This window comes from Microcaecilia unicolor, chromosome 8 (genome assembly GCF_901765095.1).
Source record: "Microcaecilia unicolor chromosome 8, aMicUni1.1, whole genome shotgun sequence".
Lineage (NCBI taxonomy): Eukaryota > Metazoa > Chordata > Amphibia > Gymnophiona > Siphonopidae > Microcaecilia > Microcaecilia unicolor.
In genome coordinates this window covers 233,603,696-233,629,950 of record NC_044038.1, presented here as the reverse complement: position 1 = coordinate 233,629,950, position 26,255 = coordinate 233,603,696, and the positions used below count along the sequence as shown (strand labels likewise).

Below are 26,255 nucleotides of genomic sequence, written 5' to 3'. Positions count from 1 at the left end.
TGCCGCCAACCTGCCGTCGCCATCTGCTACCATTGCTGGCGGGGGACCCCAACCCCCGCCAGCCGAGGTCCTCTTCTTCCTTCATTCTGTTTCTGAGTCTGACGTCCTGCATGGACGGGTTGGTGGCGGGAGGGATTCAAAGTTGGTGGTGGGGGGGGGGGGGGGCGGCGGCGCTGGGGGGGGGGGCTCAAATGTGCCCCCTCACCTCGGGCTCTGGACCTCCCTCCTGCCAAAGTCTGGCTATGCCCCTGATACAGAATATACATGGTGTCCAAAAAAAAAGACCCTTGTCCCCCCCGCAACGTTTTTCCAAATAACCCCAAAACGTCCTAGTGCAGCAGAAACTTTTGCCTGAACTTCAAGACATTTCTGAGTGCTTTATTTTTCAACAGGATGGAGATCCAGTGATTCAAGCGTGCAAAACAGTCGAGCTCTTAATTAATGAAACCCCAGAATTCATTGAGGCAACAGCTCGATGGTATTGAAAACTTTGCGAATGTGTCAAGGGTGAAGGAGGACACTTTGAACACAAATTTGAATTAAGTAATAAAATGATACAAATGGCTTTTTGACGGGTCATATTAAGGGGTATGTTTACTAAGGTGTGTTAGCGTTTTTAACGCACCTGTAATTTTAAGGTGCGTTAAATGCTAATGTGCCTATACATTTCTATGGGCGTGTTAGCATTTAACATGTGTAAACCCTTTATGCACGTTAAAAACGCTAACACGCCCATAGTGCTGCTTAGTAAACATAGTATATCACACAAATATTACCCAGCTCACAAGAATGTCCTTAATTACATTTATAATCAAAGGTATTTAAAGATATTTATTACATGGTATAGGACCCTATACCATGTAATAAATATCTTTAAATACCTTTGATTATAAATGTAATTAAGGACATTCTTGTGAGCTGGGTAATATTTGTGTGATATACTATGATACCCCCTCTATTAAAATAGTGACACCATATTTTTGCTTAGTAAACATAGGCATAAAAGTTTTTTGAAGTATTTTGGGGTCTGTTTTTTTCCAGACACTGTAGATAATGCTCCGGGGCTAGTATATAAAACTGGCTGAGGAAGAATGGGGGAGGGGGGACCCCATTTACAGAGGCCACCTGGTGTGATAAGTTAAAATGTTCTCTGATGATGTCTTACTTATTCTCACAATGACAAAGCTTAGTGGTTCCAACCATTTTGCTATTTATTAATATGTGTCAGAATAGGTAGAAATTTTATACCTACACTCTGGATTATAATCTGGTGCATGGTTTTTAATGTTAAATAGGGAGAGGAGTCGCGGATTCCTTTTTATGCTTCAACCAACCAAACAAGGCTATTTTTTTGTATCAGTTGAACCTTACTTGAAAACTAATGTTTTGATAAGGGCACAAAATTGAAGGTAGGCTTTCCAAATTCTGTTTAAAATCTTGGATGGTGCAAGGAAATGTTTTCTTTATGTTGAAACAGCATTTGAATTTAACCAGGGTTATTTAGGCTCTTAAGGTGAGCTGTGGCAGAAATCTAGTGTTTATAAACATCGGCTGCTCACATTTGAGAAGAGAAAATCTATCCCTCAAAACAAATGGTTCACATGTTTTGATAAGGGGCGTAGCCAGACAACAGATTTTGGGTGGGCCTAGGCAAGAAATGGGTGGGCACCAAGTGTTCTCCCCCCCCCCCCCCAACAAAAAAAAAAATCTCAGCTGGTGGGAAAACGCTTCTTTCCACCTTGGCAGCAGGAATGCACTGAAAGCTGAGCATGCGCAGGTGCCGGTGTCGTGGAGAGTAGCGTTTTTGTTACCATCAGGGGGAAATCTTCAGCTGGCAGAGCTTGGGATTCCCACCAGTTACCACTAAACATGTGCTACTGTTGGGTGGGCCTAAGCCATAAATGGGGTGGGCCCTGGCCCATCCAAGCCCACCTGTGGCTACGCCACTGGGTTACACAATAATGGCAGCTGAAGGTGAATGAGCAGTGAGAGGAGAATTTGACAGCTTGGGCTGATAAACTTTTTTTTCCTAAATTTTAAAACGGTGTCGAGTATCAGTTTTATAATACACATTGCCAATCAGTATAAATAGAACTGAATTATTTAAGTTATTCATAGAAGGTACCCATCGATCTACATCAATCTTCTGTGTTGAAAGTGTCTCGCTGTCAGTGCTGGGATGAAACCAGAGGGAGAAAGACGGAGAGTTGCTTCAGCACCTCCTGATCGTTTGGTGATCCAAGTGCTTCAACTCTCTCCCAGAGGAACAGCTCTTAGAGCCAACCTCCCTCTGGTCACTGAGCCCTCCCACCTCTGTACCTCTGAAGTCAAGGGTCTGCATGTTGCTCTCTTAATTCAGCTACAGTGGTGTCATCTTGAAAGTGAAATTCGCCCTATTGTGTAGTCAATCCTCCAGGAACATTGGTGTACACGTTCTCATTCGGTCTGATTTTTCTAGAATAGATGCACTTTGGTATGAGTGGGTTGAATATAGAAGAGCGATGTTTCAGTTAATATTTGTTTCCAATTTTGGGGATAGTGATTTACAGTTTGACCCATGGCTTTTGTCACCACTGTGGAATAGCAGATGGAAGAATACGCTCCATAATCCTGGGACAGAGTTGCTGTAGAAAGAAAGAAAATTCAAGAGAGAGGACGCTAGACAATGCTTATTCTAGGATTACCAAGAAAGGAAAGGTTAGCAGAACCACCAAGCTGAGGGGCCCTTTTAGAGAGTGGCAGTAAGCAGTGGCATTCCTAGGTTGGCTACCACCCAGGGCGGATCGCCGCTGCGCACCCTCCCCCCCCCGGTGCAGCGGCATCCGTCCCCTCAGGGTGCAGCGCAACACTCCCCCCCCCCCCCCCGGGTGCATTCTTAGCTGCAGAGAGCAGCTGCGCGGCTGTTGGCTCCGCTGGCTCCCTGTGCCCCGGAACAGGAAGTAACCTGTGCCGGGGCAGAGGGAGCAGATAACCAGCAGAGCCGACAGGTGTGCGGCTGCTCTCTGCACCCCTCCAGCAGCGTGCACCTGGGGCGGACTGCCGCCACCGCCCCACCCTTGCTACGCCACTGGCAGTAAGCCCAACATGGACTTACCCCTTGCTCTTTTTGGACTATCGCCAGCCCAAAGTAGCCACTGGCAGTAGTCCTGCTCCGAGCGTGCGCATTTCCGGGGGAAAAAGAAAACCCCTAGAAAAGGATTGCATGGCGATAACCCGGTGGTAATTGGGCATCACCTCGAGCTGCCCTGTTACCAAAGGTTATCGTGGGAGCCCCTTTTTGCTACCTCAGTGGGTGGCAGTAAGGCTCCCCACTGCATGGCCATGCGGTAATAGTTATTTCACCGCATGGCCATTCTTTGAGGAGGCTTTTACTGGCTGTGGAAAAAATGACCCTGGTGCACAGGAAAAACGGTCTCCACTGCTAGCGCAGGGCACTTTTTCCCCGCAGCTTGGGAAAAAGGACCCCACAGTGACTTAAAACATCCCCAGAGCTTTGCAGTAATAGTTTTTAAAGCGTTGGGTACCAAAGCATGGTGCAAACTGTGAATGGCATTACAGTATTAACATTTTCATTCAACTCTAGAAAGCAGCCATCAACAGCAACCTTTCATGAGTGCAGCTGCAGTCAAATAAGCAAATATCTTAGTCTTCAATCTCTAATGCTTTCCAAATAATTGTTATCAAATATAATGTTAGTGTGTGGATCTGATTGAGTTATCATCTGCCGACCCATCACAGAAAAGTGAACCTAGAAGCTGTGCAAAGATAAAAAAAGGTGGAACAAAGGAGTGGCCTAGTGGTTAGGGTGGTGGACTTTGGTCCTGGGGAACTGAGGAACTGAGTTCGATTCCCACTTCAGGCACAGGCAGCTCCTTGTGACTCTGGGCAAGTCACTTAATCCTCCATTGCCCCATGTAAGCCGCATTGAGCCTGCCATGAGTGGGAAAGCGTGGGGTACAAATGTAACAAAAAAAAAGCTGGAACTGTACAGCGTAAAGAAGAGAATGCAAAGATGGGCTATGATGGATGTATAACATGAGTAGTGTGGAGCAGGTTAACATCACTGAGATGAGAGGACACTCCATGAAATCAACTGCTAGCAGATTTAGAACAAAGGATGCATCCTCCCCCCCCCCCCCCCCACCCCACCCCAAGCCAACATCCATTTAACCTGTGGAATTTGTTTCTTAAATATGCAGTAATATGAAAACATTTCTTCCATCACTCCTGATTTCCCCAATTATTACATAAGTCATTCTGAATGGTTTCTAATCTTTAAAGAACCTGATTAAACACATACCACAGTTTTTAAAATTTTATGTCATTTATGTAAGGATCAAAGTTTTCCAGCACCCATGTCACCCTGGGAAAAAGTAACTGCCCTGTAGTTACCTAATCAACCAATTTTTATAAAAGACTCCCTAAAACAGAGTTGCAAAGGTGGGCTGTTACGACAAGTAATACTTGCCAGAAATAGTCTTTTACACTTTAAGAAGTTCTGCCAGGTAACTATGGTCCTCTTGAGCTTCACCGTTGAGGTCCTGGTTGCTAAAGAAAAAGTACAAGCATTTATCAGTCTGGGACTAAACGCAATGGCTGTGGCTAGACAGAGGTAATTCTATACACGGGTGCCCAGACATACGCACCAGTAATTGCTAGCTACATGCTGCTAATCTACGTGGAGGGGCATAATCGAACGGCGCCAGCCATCTATATGGCCGGCGCCGCAAAGAGCGGTCCCGAACCTTATTATCGAAAAAGATGGCCTGGCCATCTTTCGTTTCGATAATACAGTTGGGGCCGGCCAAATGTCAGAGATGGCCTGGTTTCAGATAGCCGACCTCGGTTTTCGCCGATAATGGAAACCAATGCCGGCCATCTCAAACCCGGCCAAATCCAAGGCATTTGGCCGTGGGAGGGGCCAGCATTTGTAGTGCGCTGGTCCCCCTTACATGCCAGGACACCAACCGGGCACCCTAGAGAGCACTGCAGTGGACTTCAAAAATTGCTCCCAGATGCATACCTCCCTTACCTTGGGTGCTGAGTCCCCCAAATCCCTCCCAAAACCCACTCCCCACAACTGTACACCACTACCATAGCCCTTATGGGTGAAGGGGGGCACCTACATGTGGGTACAGTGAGGTTTTTTTTTTTGGGGGGGGGGGGGGTTGGAGGGCTCAACACTTACCACCACAAGTGTAACAGGTAGGGGGACGATGGACCTGGGTCCGCCTGGTTGAAGTGCACTGCACCCACTAAAACTGCTCCAGGGATCTGTATACTGCTCTCATGGAGCTGGGTATGACATTTGAGGCAGGCATAGAGGCTGGCAAAAAAATGTTTTAATTTTTTTTTAGGGTGGGAGGGGTTGGTGACCACAGGAGAAGTACAGGGAGGTCATCCCCGATTCCCTCCAGTGGTTATCTGGTTAGTTTGGACACTTTTTTGAAGCTTGGTCCTGAAAATAAATGGACCAAGTAAAGTCGGCCAAATGCTCGTCAGGGCCGGCCTTCTTTTTTTCATTATTGGCTGACGGCAGCCATGTGTTAACAACGCCCCTGTCCCGCTTTCAATATGCCTCCGACACGCCCCCTTGAAGTTTGGCTGGCTCCACGACGGACTGCTGTTGAGGCCGGCCAAAATCGGCTTTCGATTATGCCGATTTCACTGGACTTGAGAGATGGCCAGCCGCCTCTTTCGAAAATAAGCTGGATGGTAACACCTAAGTGCTCCAGGACTAGATTCAGTAAATGGTACCCAAAGTTGGGTGCTGAAAAAAAATTGAATGCTCAGTGCTAGTCTAGAAATGGCACTCCGAGTTGGTCACCAACTTTTGGGTGTGAGGATTTACACCCACTGCAACCTGACGTACATCCTCATGCAGCTTCCCTGCAAGCATCATTAGTGAATGCTCCTGTTTCACCCTTGCCCTCCCCCCTTTTCAATTGTGCAGTAAAAGATTTATGCGCATATCTTTATAGTATGGTGCCTAGTAAGATGCGTACATAAATCTATTGTTGCCAATTAGCGCCAATAATCGATGGCTAGTGCCCAATTGATTTTGTTACTCAAATTACACGCACAACTTTGAGCAACTTATATAGACTCCGGGGGACAGCGTGTAATTGCAGGGGACATGTATGTGGGTGGGGCACGGACAGGCCATGGGCATGTCTCCAAGTGACGTATGTAAATTATAGAATACTAGTAAAAGAGGCCCGTTTCCAACAGAAAGGAAACGGGCGCTAGCAAGGTTCCAGGGCCCCCTCGTCTCAGGACCCCCCCCCCCCCCCGTCTTCTTAGGCCCCCCCCTCTCCTCCCATTGCCGCCCGCCAGCGCCTCCCTCCCTCTGTGGCCTCCGACAGCAATAAGGACGTGTGCGGGTGCCCCAGCCCTTCGTACGTGGCAGCTGCTGTTTAAAAAGTTTTACCTCCTGCTCGTCCGGCAACACTGAAGTGCAGCAAATACAGATGCCGCTTGTTTCAGCTGTTCCTCTGGTCCCGCCCTCATTTCCTGTTTGCAGAAGGGCGAGACCACAGGAACTGCAGAAACAGAAGCGGAACCACAGCCTATGTGAAGCGGCATCTGTACTTGCTGGACTTCAGTGTTGGCGGCCGAGCAGGAGGTAAAACTTTTTAAACAGCAGCTGCCACGTACGAAGGGCTGGGGCACCCGCATGCGTCCTCCTTGCTGTCGAAGGCCACGGAACCAGGGAGGGAGGGAGGCGCTGGTCGGCGGACATGGGAGGAAACGTACGGGGGGCGGGACTGCTGAACTGGGAGGGGATGGAGATGTGGTGCGAACTCGTAGTGCCCGTGCTTGAGATGCGTTGCGGTTTCCCAGGCAACACGGTGACGTCACCAGAAGGCTTCAGACATTATGAACCGGGCTTCAACTTCCTGGCAGTCAGCTTCAGAACGTTGGAGGTGCAAATTATTATATAGGATTATCAGTTACAAAGATCACTTGGCACATATAAGCATGCCAATTTTATACCTGCTATTGACATGGCGTAAATGGTCAAGCCTGAACGGAGGTGTGCCCATGTTGGCTTATGCTAGTTTCTATAACTGCATCATGGCTTACAGATGCCATTACAAAATTGACACCCTGCACACACCGAAATAGAGGCAGTAATTTCTAGAAGTGCCTCTTACGTGGGCAGATGATGTGCAAGCGCCCTGTGAAAACAGCAGAAGCTTCCCCAAGTACCTCAAGTTATACAAAATGGCTCCAAGGACATTCTTTATAGCCATCTGCTTGTAGTAGTGACTGTCCATCAAAATGCTGTCCGACTGGCGTCTGCTGAGAAACCCCTGCCTTTCTTTTTCATGGTTGCTCTCACTGTATTAAAGTGAATAGGCACAAATTAGGGATTTAGCAGAGTCAAGGCAGAATCAAGCATCGACTCAAATCCCCCCACTCCTAACAGGCTTACAAAACCATTCTATTATTCTGAATGGGTCTCCCTGGATTGCTGGAAGAGATTTAGAAAAGCGGAAGGAGGGTCTCTTTTGGCTTCCGGCTATAGCACTGAAAATGAGTCCCTGTTTCTTCACCCTACTGCATCTGTTTCTCTCTTCTTTGGCAGTACATTTACATTTATCTCCTGCATATTTATTTATTTATTGCATTTGTATCCCACATTTTCCCACCTAGTTGCAGGCTCAATGTGGCTTACAGTATTCCGCTCTGGTTATCGCCACAGCGGAGTAAAGATACAATTAACAATTACATCAGAACATGAGTAACATAATGGGATAAAGCATTAGGTATAACGAGATCAAAAACGTAATAACAGTTAAAACAGTAATGCGCTAAGGTTCAAATGATGGATCATTGTGGTATGTCTTATTGAAGAGATAGGTCTTCAGTGATCTCCAAAAGTTGATTTAAGTCGCTCATTTTTTTTTCACATCAAGTGGTAATATTTATGGCAGAGATCCTGAAACTCCGACTGACTTGGAGTGTTCAGTGAAAACATCATCGGCATCCATTACGGCACAACTTCACACTTTCAGCAATGTTGTCTTCTCATCTCGTACTCTTTAAGGACTGTATCACAACTACTTTAACACTAGGAAGACTTCCAAGTTCTTGCTGCTGTTCAAAAGGCTTTGATACTTTATTGCATTTGTATCCCACATTTTCCCACCTATTTGCAGGCTCGATATGGCTTACAGAGTCTTGTTATGGCATTAACATTACAGGATATCAGATACAATTAGTGATGTATTAAGGTTAAGTGGGGGTGTATAGAAGGTGGATTATCTTAACTGGTTGGGTTGGCGAAATAGTTAAGTGGGTTATGGGTTTTCTTTGTAGGCCTTGTTGAAGAGATATGCCTTCAGAGATTTACGAAAGTTGGTTATTTCGTCAATTGTTTTCAAGTCCTTAGGTAGTGCATTCCACAGTTGCGTGCTCATGTAGGAGAAGGTAGTGGCATGTAACAGCTTGTATTTTAGTCCTTTGCAGCTGGGGAAGTGCAGATTGAGGAATTTGCGGGCTGTTCTTTTAGCGTTTCTGGGAGGCAGGTCCACAAGATTTAGCATGTAGGTTGGGACGTCTGCATGGATGATTTTGTGTACAATCGTGCATATCTTGAACGTGATGCGTTCCTTAAGTGGGAGCCAGTGAAGTTTCTCTCTTAGGGGTCTTGCACTTTCATATTTAGTTTTTCCAAATATGAGTCTGGCGGCAGTATTCTGGGCTGTTTGGAGTTTTTTGATAATCTGTTCTTTGCAGCCAGCGTACAGTGCGTTGCAGCAGTCAAGATGACTTATTAACATTGACTGTACCAGGGTACGGAAGATGTATCTCGGGGAGAAAGGTTTTACTCTTTTGAGTTTCCACATGGAGAAGAACATTTTTTTCGTCGTATTCTTCACGTGGGTATCGAGTGTGAGGTTTCTATCAATGGTAACTCCAAGGATTTTCAGATTTCATGAGACGGGAAGAGAACAATATGGTGTGGTTATGGTGGTGAAGTTGTTTGTGTTATATTGTGAGGTGAGTACGAGACATTGTGTTTCTTCTGCGTTAAAGGCACACGACAACATTGCTGAAAATAAGTTGCACTTATACGAGTGGCAGTGATATTTTCAGCTGAGTAGAGCTACAGTTCTCAACCTGGTCCTCAGTGCACTCCCAGCCCATCAAATTTTCAGGATATCCATCACGAATGTGTATGAGAGATCTGGCGGCACATTTAAATTTATCTCATGCATATTCATGGTGGAGAACCTGAAAATCCAACTAACTGGTGTGTGCTGAGGAGTGTACTACCTGCTAATAAATATATCAGACATGATTATATTTCTTATGGCCAGGCACTTTTCCCTGCTCCTCTTTGCTTCCAACGAAACTTGGAACAGGTGCCTACACTCCCTGTTTTGTTTTTATCATTACTATATATCCCCTCTATTGCAGTTACAGTCGTTTAGCCTAAAACCAATCTGCAGGCAACCTGAATCTCACCAGAAGGTTGCTACTGCTGGAACTGCTCTCTCCTGCATCCAGGATCAGTGCAAATGATTTTTTGGCTCCTAGCACTGTTTCCCCTGCTATTATGATAATAATGTTCAACAATCATGATCACTTCTACTACTACTTAACATTTCTAAAGCGTTACTAGGGTTACGCAGCGCTGTACAATTTAACAAAGAAGGACATTCCCTGCTCAAAGGAGCTTACAATCTAAAGAACGAAATGTCAAGTTGGGGCAGTCAAGATTTCCTGAATAAAGGTATAATGGTTATGTGCCGACGGCGACATTGAAGAGGTGGGCTTTGAGTAAGGATTTGAAGATGGGCAGGGAGGGGGCTTGGCATATGGGCTCAGGGAGTTTATTCCACGCATAGGGTGAGGCGAGGCAGAAAGGGCGGAGCCTGGAGTTGGCGGTGGTGGATAAGGGTACTGAGAGGAGGGATTTGTCCTGTGAGCGGAGGTTACGGGTAGGAGCGTAAGGGGAGATGAGGGTAGAGAGGTAATGAGGGGCTGCAGATTGAGTGCATTTGTAGGTTAATAAGAGAAGCTTGAATTGTATGTGGTACCTGATCAGAAGCCAGTGAAGTGACTTGAGGAGAGGGGTGATATGGGCATATCGGTCCAGACGGAAGATCAGACGTGCAGCAGAGTTCTGAATGGACTGAAGGGGGGATAGATGGCTAAGTGGGAGGCCAGTGAGGAGTAGGTTGAAGTAGTCAAGGCGAGAGGTAATGAGAGAGTGGATGAGAGTTCGGGTGGTGTGCTCAGAGAGGAAAGGGCGAATTTTGCTGATGTTATAGAGAAAGAAGCGACAGGTCTTGGCTATCTGCTGGATTTGCTCAGAGAAGGAGAGGGAGGAGTTGAAGATGACTCTGAGATTGCGGGCAAATGAGACGGGGAGGATGAGGGTGTTATCAACTGAGATAGAGAGTGGAGGGAGGGAGGGAGAGGCGGGTCCTGTAAAAATGCATAATCGAACACTATACATTTAAATAATAAACATTTCTTTATCTATGAATAGATCTATTTAAATATATTATCAAACATATAAACGGCGAGTGACCGTACTCACTCGCAAATGCGCAGTAGAGACTTCCCTGTCTATCCCGCCCCCGCGTCAATACGTGATGACGGGGGGGCGGGACAGAGAGAGAAACTGCGCGAAGGGGAGGGAACCGCCGAGGTCGCCACCGCTCCTGCCACCCCTCCACCTGCCCGTCTCTTCGTTATTCAACTTACATCTCTGCAGCAGGCAGATCAGCTGAGCTGCCATTGGCCTTCCTTCCGTGCTTGTGTTCCGCCCTCGCTGACATTACGTCACACGAGGGTGGGACACAGGTAGAGAAGGAAGGCCGACGGGAGCTCAGCTGATCTCTGCCTGCTGCGGAGATGTAAGTTGAATAGCGAAGAGATGGGCCGGGTGGAGGGGCGGCGACCCACCAGCCCATTTTAACGGGCTCAACGGCTAGTATTATATATACACACAAAATAAAGGATATTTCCAAAAACTGTTTACATGAATAAATGGCTAGTTGAAAACTGCCACTCTTTCTGATATGTGACTGTCAGGACAGATTGTACTGAATTGATTCCATTTGTTCTTTGCTGTGTGCCTCCCCCCCCCCCCCTCCCCCCCGTCAGATAACATCCTAGTCTTGCCTAATGATTAAGCCAGCCCTGCCTGCAGCATAACCAGCCATAACTAGTCCAAGGAACAGAAATCTGAGGTTGCATCATGTGTCCCAAGTGAAAATGCACTGTACTGCCATTCAACCCTTGGGCTAACATTTGCATCATACTTTATAAAAGAAAGTGCTGCTTACCCTAGCCGTTTTCCCATAATTGTCTGCAAAAACTTCCTTGCAGAAATATGTCCCAGGAACTTTCTGTAAGAGTTGGTAAATATGGCGTCCGCATGGCGCTCCGTTCTAAAGATGGAATGAGTAGCATTATAAACTGTACCATATTCTCACAGTGCACAATAGTAATACAAATACATATAAGAATAGCCATACTGGGGCAGACTGATGCTCCATCTAGCCCAGTACCCTACTTCCAGCAGTGGCCAATCCAGGTCACAAGAACCTGGCAGAATCCCAAAGAGTAGCAACATTCCATGTTGAATCTCAAAGAGTAGCACCATTCCATGTTGAATCTCAAAGAGTAGCAAGATTCCAGAATCCTAAAGAGTAACAAGATTCCATGTAGAATCTCAAAGAATACCAACATTCCATTCTACCGTTCCTAGGGGACGCAATATCCTCCCGCACCGAGCATAGTCTTCAGGGAAGTTATGTTGGGGGTGATGTTCTTGAGCTCACCTTTTCTGTGCTGTATCTGTTAGGAAGCCCGCCTGCTCATCCAGGGATAGGTCAGGGCTCTGCAGTGGGTCCCTCTCCAATAGCTGAAAGTTAACTTCTTTCCCAGAGATAGGGAGCTGGTTATACCTACAGGAAAGAACTCAGATGTATTGGCAAAAAGAAGACATGAAGAATTGTGTGCCATCATTTCATTTACTAAATTAGTTTGGGTGATACACAATTCATGTAACTACTGTAAAAAATGTTTATAAGTTTAATGAAATCTCTTAAATGAGAGAATATTCAAGCAGGCGTTACTTATACACAGCAATATTTTGTCAGCATAGTAATCATATGTCTCAGCTGATTCCAGCAATGGCCAACGTTGGCCAAGAACTGAGCATCTGGAAAGAGTCCCAGCATTGGTGGCTGGAAGCACGACACCGACTTTCTCTGTCCTGCAGCAACACAAGGAGGATGGAGGTTGGTTCCAGCACCCCCACCACCACTCAATGGGTGCTACAGTTTTGGAGGAGGCTGAGCCCAAAGTGGGAGTGCCTGGCCCCCAAGGCCCCCTCCCCCATGGTTACATCACTGGTACTGGTGGAGCAGGGGTAATCGACAATACACAGAAGAACAGGAACCTTCACAGTCTCAAACACAGCAAAGGTGACAAAAAATAGAAGCTATACAATGCTGATGATTACTATAAGTTTATTGTTTTCTTCTTTGAAGTTTCCACTATGAGTATCATTAAATCTAATGCACATTTATTCAAAATAGCACACAACTGGCTGAGGGAATTAGCATCATCTAGGAAGATCCGAGGCTCCATGACAATACACAGACCCCTAGGGATCCGTCTGTTAGATAGATACTGGAGAACAGCCAACTAATGGAATTCATTCTGAATAAAGTTCTTATTAAGATTAAATAGTCTCTATGCAAATATCTTCTAAGATTTCTTGCTGATACATTATCTTCATCTGGAATAGGTTCTTGAAGAAGTCTTTTGTAGTCTGTCCTCTGAACATGGGTAAGACACAGGCAGGGCTCCCATTTATGCATTTAACTTACAGATTATGTGCCTAAAACAGGGCCGCCGAGAGGGGGCGGCAGGGGGGGACAAAATTCCCCGGGCGCCGCAGTCCCCTCCACCCGCCCCCTCCGTCCACCACCGGGCCGGGCCTACCTGAATTCAAATCATAGCGCCTCACCTCGACCTCGCTCCATGTGAAAGAAGCACAGCAGTCTTCAGATCGCCTCCCTTTGGGCCTTCCCTCCCTGTGTCCCGCGGGACACAGGGAGGGAAGGCCCAAAGGGAGGCGATCTGCAGACTGCTGCTGCGCTTCTTTCACACGGAGCGAAGTCGAGGTGAAGTGCTATGATTTAATTTAAGGGGGCCCGGCCTGGTGGTGGACGGAGAGTGATGGACGGAGGGGGGCGGCGACGATGACGACCTCGGGGGGGGGGCTGAGGGGGCAGGGCCTCGGGCCTGGCCCAGTTTCTCGGCGGCCCTGGCCTTAAATGTAGGCATTCACTCTTACGTCAGCCACAGAGTGGTATAAGCGCCTGCATCTAAGCGCAGCAGCTATCTTAGGGGTCTTTTACTAAGGTGCGCTGAAAAATGGCCTGAAATAGTATCGACATGTGTTTTGGATGCGCGCGGATTAATTTATCAGCACACCTGTAAAAAATGCCCTCTTTTTTTTTGGCCGAAAATGGACGCGCAGCAAATTGGTGCATGCCCATTTTGGGTCTGAGACCTTACCACCACCCATTAACTTAGCGGTAAGGTCTCATGTGTTAACTGGGTAGAAATGTTCAACACACACACAATGCCTTTTGCCACCCGGTTAGCACTACGCGCCGGAATATACAAAATTATTTTCTGGTGCGCGTAGTGGATGCGCGTAAAAAATGAAATTACCACATGGGCCATGTGGTAGCTGGGCAGTAATTTGAAACTGATGCACATTGGACACTCGTGGGCACCGACACAGCTTAGTAAAATGTCCCCTGAGTAACGTACAGAGATATGAAGCTTATAGTTTATTAAAACTACTATACCGCCCATGCTAACTTACAGATCTGGGCGATTTAAGTACATAAGTATATAAGCATTGCCATGCTGGGACAGACCAAGGGTCCATTGAGCCCAGCACCCTGTCACCGACAGCAGCCAACAGAACAAGCAATTTGTCCCGCCCATCCTAGAAATACTGTATTCCCTCGTCCATTCAATAACATTCTATGGCTTTTTCCTCCAGGAAGCCGTCCAACCCTTTTTTGAAGTCCACTAAGTTAACCGCCTTACACCTTTTCCGGCAGCGAATTCCAGACTAACTATTCGTTGAGTGAAGAAAAATTTCCTCCGATTCGTTTTAAATTTACTACACTGCAGCTTCATTGCATGCCCCCTTGTCCTGGTATTTTTGGAAAGCGTAAATAGACACTCCACAACGACCCGTTCCATTCCACTCATTATCTTATAGACCTCCATCATATCTCCCCCTCAGCCGCCTTTTCTCCAGGCTGAAGAGCCCCAGCCTCTTCAGCCTATCCTGATAGGGAAGCCGTCCCATCCCCTGTATCATCTTTGTCGCCCTTCTCTGCACCTTTTCCAATTCCACTATGTCTTTTTTGAGGTGCGGCAACCAGAATTGCACACAATACTCGAGGTTTACAAACTAAGAGGCAGATGCATCAAGCAAACATTAAAAAATCTAAATCGTTAAAGTCCCTAACGATTTAAAAAAAAACGAAGAATGCACCAAAAGAACAAGTCACACATGCTCGGATCGGTATTGAAAAGTACAATGTATCAAAGAATCACAATATACATCGGTAATCGGCCCCTAAAGCATGCGCAGAGCAGCCAATCGTTATGTTAGCTGCTCTGCGCATGCCACAAACAGCCAAAACACAAGCACATGGCTCCCAAATCAAAACAAAAATAAAAAAAGTGGGGGGGGGGCAAAGGTGCTCGTGAGGAGCGTCCTGTATGGCCGTGTTTGCCCCCCCCCCCCCCGCACGAAAAAACTCAAATTTTAGCAGCCCCAGCCCCAGGCCGGCCCTCCTCCCTTCCTGTGTCTTCTCCCACACTAGCTCCACCTCCCGCCATGCTCCGGTCCCGTGCCCCGCCCCCGCCGCCCCCCCTTTGGTCGTGGCTGCCGCTCCCCCCCCTCCAACGACCCCCCTCTTTGCCTTACCGGCCCGTGCAGCGCCTCTCACCTCTGCTGCACGGGCAAGAACAGCTGATCGGCGAGTCAGAAGGCCTCTTCAGACGTCCCTTCTTTCTTCCTGGGCCCGCCCTCCTCTGACGTAGGTAAACGGTGCTGAGGGAGAAGGGAGCAGCAGCGACCTGGGGCGTCAATAAAGGACGCCCCTGACGCGCGTTTTCGCCCCCACTAGTTATTTTTTTAAATACATTTCACTTTTAAACTTAGATTTCCTGCCTTTTTCCTGCGTAAAGGGAATCGGAAAAGGTTAGTGCATGTCGTTTCAATGGGGTTTTCACACTAATTGCTCATCTCCATTCCGTTTTCGTTAGCTGCTGGCTTCCTCGGTAAAAGCCCTTTGATGCATGCAACGGATCAAAATTTCCTCGTTGGAGGGTCATTAAAGGCTCATTAAGCTTTAGTGCATCTGCCTCTTAAAGGTGAGTAGGAAAGGAATTACAATGCCAGACAGGAAAGAATTTAAAACAACAACAGCACAATCAAACTAACCTAAAAATAGAAGAAAGAAAACAAAGAACAAAAGGTAGGAAGCAGGGGCGTAGCCAGACACCCAATTTTGGGTGGGCCTGGGCCCAAGATGGGTGGGCAGAAGAACTCCACCTTGTCCCACAAGTGATTTGGTCTCTCCCTCTCTGGCCTGAATACCATATGGTCTCTCAAACATCCCCCCCACCCCCGCATACCTTTTAAATAGATTTTCACCGGCAGCGAGCAGCAACTAATACACACTGCTCATGTTGGCCCTACAGCATGTATCAGTCGCTACTTGCTGCAGATGAAGATCTATTTACAAGGTAAGCAGGAGGGACAGTTGTTGGAAGTTTTCGGCTGGTTGGGCTTGGGAAGAATGCCTGCCAGCCACATCATAGGTGTACTGCTACTAGATGGGCCTGAGCTCAAAGTAGGTGGGCCTGGGCCCACCCTTGGCTAAGCCACTGGTAGGAAGGGTAATACAGGGAAAGAGAACAAGGAGCCGGGCAGACGACACAAACCTTCCACCCCCAACTTATGTATTATCAAAGGTTTGCTTGAACATGGCCGATTTTAAGTTCTTCAGAGATAATGGAGAGGGGAAGAGAATTCCAATGATGGGGGGGGGGGGGGGGGGCAGCAAACAAGAAAGGGTGGTGGTGAGTAAATCCAGTAGAATACTGTAAGTTACAAAGGTAGCTGCTGCCGCACTTACTAATCCTATAGTCGTAGCGCTATTTCCATGCTAGGATGATCGAATATTAGCATCTACGTGTGCATGTACTAGGCGCATGCTGGATGATATTCTATAAAACTTTAGTACACAGGTCACAAGCACGTAATTGCGAGGGGCGTGCACAGGGGGACGCTCATGGGTGTGTCGAACATTCATGAACACAAGTTATAGAATGCCAACATTAATGTGCTACAGTCGCACATTCACGTCTGCTATTGGCATGGTTTACTACTACTTATCATTTCTATAGCGCTACTAGACGTACGCAGCGCTGTACACTTGAACATGAAGAGACAGTCCCTGCTCCACAGAGCTTACAATCTAATTAGGACAGACAAACAGGACAAATAAGGGATAAGGACAAAGGGTAGCAAGATTCTATGCAGAATCCCATAGAGTAGCAAGATTCCGGAATCCCAAAGAGTAGCAAGATTCCGGAATCCCAAGCACTACTACTACTTATCATTTCTATAGTGCTACTAGACGTACACAGCGCTGTACACTTGAACATGAAGAGACAGTCCCTGCTCGACAGAGTTTACAATCTAATTAGAACAGACAAACAGGATAATAAGGAATAAGGACAAAGAGTAGCAAGATTCTGGAATCCCAAAGAGTTGCAACATTCCGGAAACCCAAAGATTAGCAAGATTCTGGAACTCCAAGTAAAGAATCCTGAACCCCAAAAAGTAGCAAGATTCTGGAATCCCAAAGACTACTACTGCTACTACTTATCATTTCTCTAGCGCTACTAGATGTACGCAGCGCTGTACACTTGAACATGAAGAGACAGTCCCTGCTCGACAGAGCTTACAATCTAATTAGGACAGACAAACAGGACAAACAAGAGATAAGGAAATATTAAAGTGAGGATGATAAAATAAGGGTTCTGAACAAGTGAATAAGGGTTAGGAGTTAAAGGCAGCATCAGAAAGGTGGGCTTTTAGCTTAGATTTGAATACGGCCAGAGATGGAGCTTGACATACCGGCTCAGGAAGTCTATTCCAGGCATATGGTGCAGCAAGATAAAAGGAACGGAGTCTGGAGATAGTGGTGGAGGAGAAGGGTACAGATAAGAGAGATTTACCCAGTGAACGGAGTTCCCGGGGAGGAATGTAGGGAGAGATGAGAGTGGAGAGGTACTGAGGAGCTGCAGAGTGAATGCACTTATACTGTAGGTCAATAAGAGGAGTTTGATCTATATGCGGAAATGGATAGGAAGCCAGTGAAGTGACTTGAGGAGAGGGCTAATATGAGCATAACGACACTGGCGGAATATTAGTCGTGCAGCAGAATTTTGAACAGATTGAAGAGGAGAGAGATGGCTAAGTGGGAGACCTGTGAGAAGCAAGTTGCAATAGTCTAAGCGATTTACACTAGTATTCTCTAAAGGAATCTGGGCACCCAGAAGTCATTATAGAATGTATGCTCAGCGTGCTGCATTTTGGCATTTAAAATTGATTCCTATACGGGTTACTGTTTGATTATTTCATAATATCACTTTGTTTTGTAAACTCTTATTATCCGAAGGCTACCTGCAATGTTTTTTTTTTCCTGCACAGACATCTCTGACCTTGATAATCACTCTCTTCCCTCCCCACCAATTCCCAGCACTCTACTCTCAAACCTTTTAGAACTATGGGACACAGAAAGACAGTTTGACTTGAATGAAGAACAAAGGAAGCCAGGCGAGAGAAGGACCCAGTAAATAAGGATCACTCATCCCTTTAGATGACTCAGGAGCTGATTTCCGAGGACAGGAGACTAACCCTGTTACTTAGGCAGAAATGCCTTCAAAGGCAAGGTAGAAAATTACTTGTAAACCAAAGTGCCATTTGAACAATTCAAACTTGCTTCAGGGTGAACATTTTTTTTCAGATAAAGACCTTGCTTCGCAGATATGAGCTACAAAGGAACCTTGATGCACTGACTCTTGGGTTTTATTGACCCCCCAACTAAATTGAGCTGTGATTGCAGTATGCATTTCCGGACAAAGCTCCGTGCTCTAATGCATGGAGGAATCTTTGCGGAGAAGGTTGTGTAGTCAACCTTTCTCTGGGTCTAGGCTTATTCCATTTCAGGATATGAATCAACAAAGAATAAAAAGTTCAGCATGACACATAAGTGTACTCTGTTTGGGCTAAAATTTTGTTCCTTATTTTGCAGGAACTGCCCAGTAGGCCTGTCCCTTCTCATGGTTTACAAATTAACCCCCCTTTTTACAAAGCCGTACCAGTGGCTGCCACGCAGCATTGCTAACTCAGCCCATTCAAAGTGAATGGACTGTGTCGGCAGCACCGCACTGCCAGATGCTAGCACGGCTTTGGAAAAAGGGGCCTAAGACCCTAGTTGTGATTGAGTTGGCTGAAATTTATAAAAGGAAAGTCTTGGCTATCCATTCCTCTTTTATTGATGGTGAGCAGGAGGATCCAGAAAGGGCATTTACCTCCTATGTGGAATTGGAAAGGGAAATGGCACTTGATATACCACCTTTCTGAGGTTTTTGCAACTACAATCAAAGTGGTTTACGTATATTCAGATACTTATTTTTGTACTAGGGGCAATAGAGGGTTAAGTGACTTGCCCAGAGTCACAAGGAGCTGCAGTGGGAATCGAACCCAGTTCCCCAGGATCAAAGTCCACTGCACTAACCACTAGGCTACTCCTCCACTCCAAGGTTTGTTAGCTAGTGTGGTATATAGGGTGTTTCTACTTGTTGGATTATTTGTAGTAAATAATTAGCAGATTTTAGTACACACAGCTTCAGCTTTAGAAATGTTAATTTCTTTCTTCATCTCTCTCTCATTCACCCCTGAATAATTCACTGCTGAGTCACTTTAAAGTTGAAGTAACAAAACATCTGTTTACTCACAGTTTGTAGTTAGATTATAATCAGACAGGCTTATATATACATATTACTATACATTTGTATTATCAGCTCCTTCCATGTGCTTAGATGGTAATGGATGCTCACACCACCATAGATCCTCTCAGGTTAGGAGAGAACATGAGCTCCATGTGCTCCATGTGCTGTGTCTGCTGCATCTATCCCCCACAGGAAGTTGCATAGCTGTGTGACCTCTCTAAGTAATTCACATCAGAGGTCACAGAGTAATCACAGAGAAATAATAGGTGACAGGCAATGCATGCAAAATACAATTACATTCCAACAAACCCCTTCTCATGCATAACTGTCATGCAATTATTTATTCATACAAAGTCCAAGCTTTATACGCAGATTCACAAAATGTTCTCTGGGTAACGGTTTGGTCATGATGTCAGCTGTCATCTCACTGGTGTGACAATAGTGTAGACTGATGACCCCTTCTTTCGCCAACTCTCGCACGTTGTGGTATTTCGTTGCGATGTGCTTGGTGCGTGACTGAACCTTGTCATTCTGTGACAGTCGGATGCAGCTCTGATTATCTTCCATTATCTGGATTGGTCTCTTTTCAGCTATTCCAAAATCCAGCATAAGTTTTTCAATCCACATCAGTTCTCTGCACGCTTCCGATGCGGCCACATATTCAGCTTCTGTAGAAGACAGACTCACAATACTTTGTTTATGACTGGCCCATGAAATTTGTACATTTCCATACATAAACACATATCCACTTGTGGATTTATAATCAGAATGATCCCCTGCCCAATCTGAATCACAGTAACATATTAGTTTTGGATTACTATTGGCTGAAATCTTTAATTTACAATCAATGGTACCCTTTAAATACCTTACCATCCTTTTAACTGCAGTCCAATCTGATTTGGTAGGTGAGCTGACCCTTCTGCTCAAAATTCCTACTGCATTTGCTATATCAGCCCTGTATGTGGTAGCTAGATATAAAAGCTTACCTATGGCTGATCTATATTGGATGTTATCTGGTAAAGGTTCTCTTACTGTTTCATCCTTCAGAAAATCAGTGATCATGGGAGTGCTTACAACTTGGGCATCTTGCATACCTAAACTTTCAATAAGCTCATTTATTTTCTGCTTCTGGCTTAGAAGATAAGAACCATCATTTTGTTTCTCAATTTCTATACCAAGATAGTATGACACATTACCAAGTTCTTTTATCTCAACATTGAGGTTTAAACACTTTACAATGTCCTTGTACTCTTGCTCACTTTTGCTTGCAATGAGCAGATCATCAACAAAAGCTAAAATGTATGCATATTGTCCATTTGTGCACCTAGTGTACAAGCATTTATCTACTTCACCTTGCTTAAATCCTAAATTTGTCAATATTTCATGCAATTTATCATTCCAACATTCTGCACTTTGCTTTAATCCATAAAGACCTTTGTTTAATTTACACACTAGCTGTCTTTGTTTTGTATTTATGAAACCTGTTGGCTGTTCCATGTACAAGTCTTCAGTTATTTCTCCATGAAGAAACGCTGTTTTCACATCAATGTGTTTGACTTGCATGCCTTTTGAGACTGCAATGCTCAGAAGTGTTCTGATTGTCGTGTGTTTCACTACAGGTGCAAACACTTCATCAAAATCTTCTCCATATTTTTGAAGATATCCCTTTGCGACTAATCTGGCTTTATACCTTTCCACTTTTCCTTGTGCATTCCTTTTTAACTTGAATACCCATTTGCATCCTATAGCTTTCTTGCCAGGAGGTAATTTTGTAAGAATCCAAGTATTATTTTTATCCAATGCATCAATTTCTTCTTGTGCAGCTTTATGCCATTCAGCAGCTTCTTCTGCTGACATTTTCTCAATCTCATCCCATGTTAAGGGCTCTTGAGCTTCTGCTGACTTTGTTAAGTAAGACAGTCTTGGGGGTGGAACACCTTTGTTTTCCCTGGATGAGCGTCTGACAACAGGTTGGTCTGACCTTTCCGCATCCTCTAAATCTGAGAGTTCTTCTCCAATTGATTCCCCTTCTCCAACTGTACTGTCTTCTTCAATGATCCTTTCTGTGTCTGCTTCCTCTGCCTGTTCCTCGTTAGATACAGATGAGTTGCTTTCAGACATCTGCCTTGGTATGGCATTTATATACACTGGCATGTCTATTATTGTTCTAGTTTCATATTCTGGATGATAAGGCTCATCTGGGATAATCCAGCCTTTATCAACCCTTTTGTTTTCATCAAAATATGTAACATGTCTTATGCCAACAATGCCAGTTTTCAGATTCAAAATTCTATATCCTTTGTGTCCTGGAGCATAGCCAACTAAAATGCCCCTTTCTGTTGTGGAATCCAGTTTATGCCTTCTTTGCTTTGGTTCATGAGCATATGCTGTACTTCCAAATGTTCTTATGTGTGACAGGTTTGGCTTCCTACCATGCCATGTCTCATGTGGTGTGCGCTCAGCGCCTTTAGTTGGCATTCTGTTTTGTAGGTACACTGCTGTGAGAATGGCTTCCCCCCATAGTCTTTTAGGGAGATTGCTATCTGACAGCATACATCTGGTCATTTCCACAAGTGACCTAAATTTTCTCTCTGCAACAGAATTTTGCTCTGGTGTATAAGCTACTGTTGTGATATGCTGAATGCCTTCTTGTTCTAGAAATGTGCGCATGCTTTGTGAAGTGAACTCACCACCATTGTTGGTCTGAAGAACCTTTGGTTTTCTTTCAAATTTATTTCTCACCATGGCTACGTATTTCTTCAGCATGTCTGTGACTTGACTTTTCTCTTTCAGCAAATAGGCCACACAATATCTAGAGAAATCATCCAAGAATATTAGCACAAATCTGTTATTTCCCAATGATGGGATATTAAACGGTCCACATAAGTCACTGTGTATTAAGTCCAGCACTTTATTACTCCTATTTCCTGTGTATGCAGGAAATGAGGGTCTCACACCTTTTTGAGTAACACAGTCTATGCATTTCTCCATTTTACCAGCATCTGCACTTATCTGAATGCCGGTGGCTAGTTGCTTACTGTAAAGATCCTGGATCACCTTAGAATCACGATGTCCCAGGCGGCGGTGCCAGATTTCCGGACTATATTTACCATCATTCTTCCTTACTTGCGCCATATGTGAGGCTTCACCTGAAATGCTCAGTTTATAAACATCATTATGCATAAAAGCTTCAGCATACACTTCATCATTTTTAGAGATTGTGCACTTACTGTTTTCAAAATGAATCACAAATCCCTTCTTATCTAATGTAGATACACTAAGCATATTGCAAACTGCTTGGGGAATATACAAGACATCACTTACAGGAATTTCTTTAACTTCATTAGACACTTTGCATTTTAAGAATCCAATACCTTTTGCTTGGATCTTAGCAGTCCCTGCGTTTGCAGTTTTAAGAATACCTTCTTCTGGACACATTTCCTGAAAGAAATCTTTAGAATTGGTTAAATGGCATGTGCTCCCCGAATCCAAAATCCAAGTACTTTCATTTGAATTATTATTTACCATAGTCAAAGATTTTTCTGCCATTAGAAAACCCTTGTGTTTATCTTTGTCCTTCATACATTTCCTGGTTTGAAAATTCTTTAGTTCCATTGGCTTAGGTGAGCTAGAGGGAGTGTTTTGTGTTTCCTTACACCATTTAGATACATGTCCCTCCTTTCCACATGAGTAGCAAATCAGCTTGCCCTTGGGTGGAGTTTTCCCATAGCTCCGCCTTCCTCTGTTCTTTGCCAAGAAATTTGTTTCATTTCTCTCTGACTTGCTTTGAGAACACATCTCCTCAGAATCATTTATTATGCATTCCTGCCTTAGTTTTGATGTTGCCTGTTCAAAAGATTGCCCTTCAATGGCTTCATTTACAGACCTAAAACATCAAACTTCTTTGATAGTGAGGTAAAAAGAAATGCTCTTTTCAATGCATCACACATGGGAATTCCAGAAAGTTCTAACTTTTGAAATGAAGACATAAGATGCATAATGTGATCATTACATTTACTTTTATCCCTTAATTTGGTTTCATTCAACTCTGCCAGCCAAATTGGTTGCTGCTTTGCATATGTAGTTGCATACATAGTTCTCAGTTTATATAAAATGTCCTTTGGTGTATCTTTTCCCTCTACTAATATGGCTTGTTTCTCTGAGAGAGCTTCCAAAAGCATGCACTTCACATAATAGTTTGCATTGTCCCATTCAGCCATATTTTCAGCTGTTCTGTCTTGGTCTAAGCATATATTTAATCCTTTTGCTCGAAGGAGACATATGAATCTTAGTTCCCACTGCTGATAATTAAACTCAGTTAATCTAGGCACCTTGAGAGAATAGAACAATGGTGAATTTCTTCCCTCAGCCATTTTCTTAGCCTTCTGTCTGCTGTGTGGGGGGAGAGAGAGACAGACTGAATCTTTCCTTTAAAACTTAAGAGAAAAATGTGGCCTTTTTTTCTGCCTGGTAATATTTCTCTTCTTTTTCAATTCCTGAGCCTGGGCCCATAACCCTTTTGTTGGATTATTTGTAGTAAATAATTAGCAGATTTTAGTACACACAGCTTCAGCTTTAGAAATGTTAATTTCTTTCTTCATCTCTCTCTCATTCACCCCTGAATAATTCACTGCTGAGTCACTTTAAAGTTGAAGTAACAAAACATCTGTTTACTCACAGTTTGTAGTTAGATTATAATCAGACAGGCTTATATATACATATTACTATACATTTGTATTATCAGCTCCTTCCATGTGCTTAGATGGTAATGGATGCTCACACCATAGTAGATCCTCTCAGGTTAGGAGAGAACATGAGCTCCATGTGCTCCATGTGCTGTGTCTGCTGCATCTATCCCCCACAGGAAGTTGCATAGCTGTGTGACCTCTCTAAGTAATTCACATCAGAGGTCACAGAGTAATCACAGAGAAATAATAGGTGACAGGCAATGCATGCAAAATACAATTACATTCCAACACTACTAATATTTCCAGGAATCTCCATTTTATTTGGGATTTTTTTTTTCATTATGTCATCATGGGCGCAATGCCTTTAAGTATCTGTGTACTCTTCCATGAAAAATGCACGTTATTTGCAACCCATGAAAAACCACTAACGTCATGTTTTTCTCTGCTCATTTTCATTTGCCAATAACATGAAATGACATGGGATGTGTCATTGACTTTTCCTATGTCGTTTCAAATGAATGCCCATTCCTAGTGGTAGCATTGTTTCCAATACAGATGGAACATTTTAGAGCACCCTCCCAGTGATATGAAGTGGGCAACAACATTTACATGCCAATTACATGCATAAATGATTAGAATAATGGCATGTATATGGCTGAACGCCTCTGGAGGAAATCTCGCAACCATAGCGACTTCATTCATTACAAATTCATGCTATCCTCCTTCCAGTCCTCCCTATTCCTTGCCAAACAGGACTATTACACCCAATTGACTTATTCTCTCAGCTCCAACCCGCATCGTCTCTTTGCCACCTCTCTTCCCTCCTCAAAGTGCCCTCCGTTCCCACCCACCCACCCCCTCACTCTCTCCTCAATCACTGGCTGACTGCTTCCGCGACAAGGTGCAGAAGATCAACCTCAAATTCACTACCAAGCCACCTCTTCCTTTTCACCCTTTAACCCACTCCCTCAACCAACCAACCCAGGCCTCCTTCTCCTCTTTTCCTGATATCACAGAAGGAAACTGCCCACCTTCTTTCCTCCTCGAAATGCACCACCTGTTCCTCTGATCCCATCCCCACTAACTTACTAAACACCATCTCTCTTACTGTCACCCCCCCCCCCATCTGTCATATCCTCAACCTCTCTCTCTCCACTGCAACTGTCCCTGACTCCTTCAAGCATGCTGTAGTCACACCACTCCTCAAAAAACCATCACTAGACCCTACCTGCCCTTCCAACTACCGGCCCATCTCCCTCCTACCCTTCCTCTCCAAGATACTTGAACGCGTTCACAGCCGCTGCCTTGATTTTCTCTCCTCTCATGCCATCCTCGATCCGCTTCAATCCGGTTTTCGCCCTCTACACTCGACAGAAACGGCACTCACTAAAGTCTGTAATGACCTGTTCCTTGCCAAATCCAAAGGTCACTACTCCATCCTCATCCTCCTTGACCTATCCGCCACTTTTGACACTGTCAATCATAATTTACTTCTTGCTACACTATCCTCATTTGGGTTCCAGGACTCTGTCCTCTCCTGGTTCTCTTCTTATCTTTCCCACCGTACCTTCAGAGTACATTCTCATGGATCTTACTCCACCCCCATCCCGCCCTCTGTTGGAGTTCCTCAGGGATCTGTCCTTGCACCCCTTCTTTTTTCAATTTACACCTCTTTCCTGGACTCGCTGATCTCATCTCATGGTTTCCAATATCATCTTTATGCTGACGACACCCAGCTTTATCTCTCCACACCTGACATGACTGCGGAAACCCAGGCCAAAGTATCAGCCTGCTTATCCGACATTGCTGCCTGGATGTCCAACCGCCACCTGAAACTGAACATGACCAACTCCGAGCTCATTGTCTTACCACCCAAACTACTACTACTACTACTTAGCATTTCTATAGCGCTGCCAGGGTTAGGCAGTGCTGTACACTTCTCCTCTCCCTCCACTCTCTATTTCAGTCGATAACACCCTCATCCTCCCTGTCTCATCTGCCCGCAACCTTGGAGTCATCTTCGACTCCTCCCTCTCCTTCTCTGCCCATATCCAGCAGACAGCCAAGACCTGTCACTTCTTTCTCTATAACATCAGTAAAATTTGCCCTTTCCTCTCTGAGCACACCACCTGAACTCTCATCCACTCTCTCATTACCTCTCGCCTTGACTACTGCAACCTACTCCTCACTGGCCTCCCACTTAACTATCTATCCCCTCTTCAATCCATTCAGAACTCTGCTGCGCGTCTTATCTTCCACCTAGATTGATATGCTCATATCACCCCCTCTCCTCAAGTCACTTCACTGGCTTCCGATCAGGTACCGCATACAGTTCAAGCTTCTCCTACTAACATACAAATGCACTCAATCTGCAGCCCCTCACTACCTCTCTACCCTCATCTCCCCTTACGCTCCTACCCGTAACCTCCGCTCACAGGATAACTCCCTCCTCTCAGTACCCTTCTC

General features: G+C 45.0%; 1 protein-coding gene across 1 annotated transcript in view; it reads right to left on the bottom strand.

Annotated features, from left to right (window-relative positions):
• Positions 1–2,046: 2,046 nt before the first annotated feature.
• Positions 2,047–26,255, bottom strand: part of GHRH (growth hormone releasing hormone) — a 39,752-nt gene continuing 15,543 nt past the window's right edge. The window contains exons 3-7 of the mRNA XM_030212454.1: positions 11,808–11,933; positions 11,310–11,414; positions 7,213–7,344; positions 4,469–4,548; positions 2,047–2,624 (exon numbers count right to left, since the gene is read on the bottom strand). Of these exons, the coding sequence (XP_030068314.1) occupies positions 4,482–4,548; positions 7,213–7,344; positions 11,310–11,414; positions 11,808–11,933 (430 nt within the window). The 3' untranslated portion in view covers positions 2,047–2,624; positions 4,469–4,481. The remainder of the gene's footprint in view (positions 2,625–4,468; positions 4,549–7,212; positions 7,345–11,309; positions 11,415–11,807; positions 11,934–26,255) is intronic.